This window comes from Ixodes scapularis, unplaced genomic scaffold (genome assembly GCF_016920785.2).
Source record: "Ixodes scapularis isolate PalLabHiFi unplaced genomic scaffold, ASM1692078v2 PGA_scaffold1__304_contigs__length_218370807, whole genome shotgun sequence".
Classification (NCBI taxonomy): domain Eukaryota; kingdom Metazoa; phylum Arthropoda; class Arachnida; order Ixodida; family Ixodidae; genus Ixodes; species Ixodes scapularis.
In genome coordinates this window covers 75,682,160-75,686,868 of record NW_024609846.1, presented here as the reverse complement: position 1 = coordinate 75,686,868, position 4,709 = coordinate 75,682,160, and the positions used below count along the sequence as shown (strand labels likewise).

General features: G+C 51.1%; 1 protein-coding gene across 1 annotated transcript; it reads right to left on the bottom strand.

Moving 5' to 3' along the window:
- Positions 1-2,221: 2,221 nt before the first annotated feature.
- Positions 2,222-4,709, bottom strand: LOC115327171. The gene is made up of 2 exons (XM_040210599.3): positions 3,662-4,709; positions 2,222-2,370 (listed from the first exon to the last, which is right to left on the bottom strand). The coding sequence occupies exons 1-2, from the start codon at positions 4,701-4,703 to the stop codon at positions 2,222-2,224; spliced, it is 1,191 nt and encodes a 396-aa protein (XP_040066533.1). The 5' UTR covers positions 4,704-4,709.

Genomic DNA, 4,709 nt, shown 5'->3' with positions numbered 1-4,709 from the left:
GTTTGTGAGATGTTATGCATACCACTTACATTTCCAGTTCCCTTGCAGTGGTGGTTTACTCTCTTGGTTGAAGGTAACGAAAAAAGAAATGTTTGGGACAGCATTTTTCCTGAATTTTTTGCTCTCCTTTGTTTTGCATGATTAGTGCTTTGAATTGGTCGATACTGAAGTGGTCCTGTAATAGATTGAAGAGATTGGATTTTAGTCGCGAGCACATCATGTAACGCCATCTAAAACGCCCGTTTCCGCGGACCTGCACGTAAAGTTTGCGCTGACAAAGCTGCTCGCGCGACTGTGGGGTTCATCTCAAACGTTTTGTTTGCTTGCGTTTTTATTTAACAAGACGGCGAGTGAAGGAGACCCTATTGACATTACGAGAGCGAACGCACTTTGAGCGGGCTAAGCACACACGCTCGTCCAGTAAGAGCGTTGTCAGAGAAAACATACTCCTGCTTGTCGCACTGGCTGCGGTCACACTTATATTAAAACTGAATATAGATATTTCCACACGCTCGGGTCCGCAGCCGCGGCAGCGTTGCAAGCTATGTGTGCAAAACAAAGTATGGTACGCGAGCACGTACGCAACACTTGACGAGAGCGCGTACTCCGCACGTACCCGTACTTGGGAGCGACGCCGATGCCTCAAGCATGAGCAGGAGCAGGCCGTTTGAATGACTTAAGGCCCCTATGCACAGTTGCGTTTGAGAGCGTTTCGCTGTGTTGCGACTGCGAGAACGGAGGACATCCATACTTCTTTTGTCGTACGCCAAGCAATTCGTTGAATTGGATTCCACGCTTCATACGAAGTACAGATGTGCAGGGCACTCACTTTCGTTTCTCGACGCAACATAGTTAAACGCTCTCAAACGCAACAGTGCGTAGGGGCCTTTACCTCCACGGCACGGGCGTCCGTGCATGCCAAGTTGGCAATGTTGTGCTCGCTATTACATTGCTCGCGTTTACAGTGGAATGGAGTGTATAACTCGCTATAGACCAGTGTCCGCGCCAATTCCAGGGCGCCGCCATGTTTATCTACGCTCGCGCCACCACGCGGAAATGATGATGATGATGAATAAACCTTTATTTATCGAGCATCAGGTGCAGATGTTAGGGCACCCGCCCGGTGGAGGGCATCCTTAGTCCGGGATACCCTGGCTACGGCTGGCTATCCGGGCCCTTGTCACCAAGTCTTGCTGGATCCCAGGGTCCGGGCTGGTCAGACAGGCCATCCACTGCTCGTAGGATGGGGTGGGTTTGGGAGTGAGGTCCGGGGTTCGTTGGCATTCCCATACCTGATGGTAAAGGTTGCCGGGAGAAGGACAAAAATTACAAGTGGCGGGGTATTGAGCGGGATAGATGGCGTGAAGAAGGGTGCTGTGGGGATATGTGTTGGTCTGCAGTCTTCGGAGGGTGGTGGCTTCATCTCTTGATAATCTTGGGTGCGGTGCCGGGTATTTTCTTCGGTCGTGACGGTAGTGGGCTAGTATGTCGGCATAGTTGATGAGCAGGTCGGTCGTGGGGGCAACAAGTGAGGTTGTTCCCTCTCGGGTAATGGCCCGGTGTGTATGCGCGCGGGCAGCGGCATGTGCCGCCTCATTACCTTCGAGGTGTTCGTGTCCGGGTACCCAGACTAGGTGTACTTCGGGGAGCCGGGGGATGGTCTTGAGGATGCGAAGCGCTGTTTTCGAGATGCGTCCCCGTAGGTAATTCCGACACGCTGCCTGAGAGTCTGTGAGCACTGTGATTATATCGTCGCCTGTCGTTGCGGCTAGGGCGATGGCAATTTCTTCGGCGGCTTCTGTAGATGTTGTGCGGACTGTGAGTGCGGTCATTTCTTGCCCTGCTGCATTGGTTACACATACAGCATGGGCTGGCTTATGCGGATACGGGGACGCGTCGGTGTATCTTGCAGTTGGGCTATCGCCATATTTGGTGTTCATGGTTCGTGCCCTAGCGATGCGCCGAGCCTTATTGTAAACCGGATGCATGTTCTTCGGGATCTGGGCTACACGAATGGCTTTTCTTAGGTGCAGAGGTACTCGTTCTTTGTGGTCTTGCAAGGAGGGTGTCGCGTAGCCTAACTTTCTCAGTGTGGCTCGTCCGGTAGGTGTTAATTTAAGGCGTTCTAACTGGGAGATGTGATGTGCTTCTTGTAACTCTTCCCAGGTGTTGTGAATTCCTAGTAGCAACAAATTCTTCGTTGAAGTTTTGGGAGGTAGTCCTAAGGCGGTCTTGTATGCTTGGCGCAGGGCAATATTAATTTTTGATTTTTCGGTTCTTTTGAGGGACAAATATGGCGTGCCATAGGCGACCCGGCTAATGAGTATGGCTTGTACAATCCGTAATGTGTCAGATTCTTCCATGCCAAATCTACGATTTGATACACGGTGTATTAGGTGCATGAGTTGGGAGAGTGTCCGTTGAAGCGGTGCAATGGTGTGGGAACCAGATCCGTTTTGGGGGATCGTGAGGCCAAGAACACGGAGGTGGGGAACGTTGGGGACAGGTTTTCCTGCTATAGTGATCTCCGGATCCAGAATGCTTCGTTTACATTGGTCCGCTGTCTTTGTGCAGAGAGTAAGGAGGGCGGATTTTTCGGGGGCACACTCAAGGCCCCTGTCGCCGAGATATTGATGTGTTTCTTCGATGGCGCTTTGCATGGCGTCCTGTTGCTCACCCATGGATCCCGTAGGGGTCCATAGGGTGAGGTCATCTGCGTAGATTGCGTGCCTTAGATGCGGGATATTTTGTAAGAGTGGTGGAAGGTCCTTCATAGCGATGTTAAAAAGAAGCGGTGATATCACGGAGCCTTGAGGGGTGCCTTTGGAGATGGTCTTAAATGTGTTCGAGCGGAGATGTCCGATGCCGATAGTTGCAGTACGACCGGTGAGGAAAGCCGTGATATAATCGTAGGTTCGTTGTCCGCAATCGATAGACGTTAGTCCTTGAAGGATGGCTTGGTGGGAGATGTTGTCAAAAGCACCCTTGATGTCCAGGGCAAGGATGCAACGCTTGTGTGTGCTGGTGAGCCGATCGATGATTTCTTCTTTTAGTTGCAAGAGGACATCTTGGGTGGAGAGATGGGGTCGGAAGCCGTACATGGTGGTCGGGAAATGGCCGTTGTCTTCGATATATGGAGAGAGGCGGTTTTGCACCATATGTTCCAGGAGCTTTCCCACACATGACGTTAGGGAGATGGGTCGGAGGTTACCTGGAGCAAGCGGTTTTCCGGGTTTTGGTATTAGGGCGATGTCAGCATGCTTCCACTGGGGGGGCAGCGTGCCCGCAGTCCAATGTTCGTTCATATAATTTAGGAGGGCCTCCAACGCAGTGACGTCGAGGTTCCGGATTAACTTATTGCGAATCTTGTCTTTGCCTGGCGTGGTGTTCCTGGTTAAGTTGTAAACCGCTGCTTCTATCTCCACAAGCGTGAAGGGGGCGTAAATTTCGGGATTGGGAGTACCCATGTACGGTTGGGCGGGAGGCTGGGTCTTGTCGCTCGTATCATGCCACGGTTTCTTGAGCTCCTCGAGGAGCTCTTCTTCTGTGCCTTGATAATTATGAATAAGCCGTCTGAGCTGATGGACTGCGGTCGATCTGGATTCTTTGTTGCTCATAAGGGACCGAAGCAGGTGCCACGTGCGCCGGGTGCCGAGGGTACCCTGTAGCTTCGTGCAGAACTGCGACCAATTCTGTTGGCTGAGGTGTATGGCATATGTTGCCGCTTCTAGTGTTATCTGGGCTATACGAAGACGAAGTTTTCGATTGGTTCTCCGTTTTTTCCAGCGTTTTGTTAGCCCTCGTCGGGCCTCCCATAGGTGTAAGAGGTGTGCGTCAATTGCGGGGCAGTCTTGGGTTAACGGTAATTCCTTAGTGTGCTTTTTAGCTGCCTCCAACATTTGTGCTGTCCATTCTTCAATCGCGTGGATGGGACTGGTGGGTGTTATTTCCCGGAATTTTCTCCAATCGGTGAGACGGGCAGTGCGTATTCTTTGTGCTGCTGCTTCATGATGGGGGAGCTGTAGCTGTATGATATAATGGTCACTTCCCAATGTTTCTGTGAGGCATTCCCACGTTGGATCTTTGAGTCCATAAGTAAGCGTAAGGTCCGGAGTAGTGTCTCGTGAGACACTATTACCCATCCGCGTGGGGGTATCTGGGGCATTACACAAGTGAAGATTGTTTTGTCTAATGGCTTCATGGAGTTGCCTTCCTTTTTTGTTGTCCCTATGGTAACCCCATATTGTGTGATGCGCGTTGAAATCACCAATGATCACCAGTCCGTGCCCTTTTGTTCTTTGTCTAACGGTCTTGAAGAGGCGGTCAATTTCATTGAGGGGTGACGATGGGGGGCTATATATGTTGAGGATGAAAAGGCTGGCTTGTGTCTTCTTTTTTGGGATAAGTTCTACGAAAACATAGTCCAAAGTTGTGGGGAGGGTGTGTGCCTGCGCTGTCTGAGTTGTCTGAACCAAAGTGGCCGTTCGTGAGGCAGGATCGGTGATAAACGTGGTGTACCCCCTGAGCGTTATCTGATCTGTGCCAGTTTCCTGAAGAGCGATAACGGCCGGTGAATGTACGTTTGCAAACAGTGATAGTGAATTTTGCTTGCCGCGGTATGAGCGACAATTCCATTGCCAAATCATCAGTGGTGTTGGGGGAGACCTTTTAGGGTTCACCACTATGGTACTGTTCGCATTCATCGTCGG

What these genes read in the sequence shown, in the direction of transcription:
- LOC115327171 (XM_040210599.3), bottom strand. Translation starts at nt 4,703, where the DNA reads ATGAATGCGAACAGTACCATAGTGGTGAACCCTAAAAGGTCTCCCCCA. An exon ending in GTTCTGCACGAAGCTACAGG is followed by an intron (nt 2,371 to 3,661) that starts GTACCCTCGGCA and finishes ATCAAATCGTAG; the next exon opens with ATTTGGCATGGAAGAATCTG.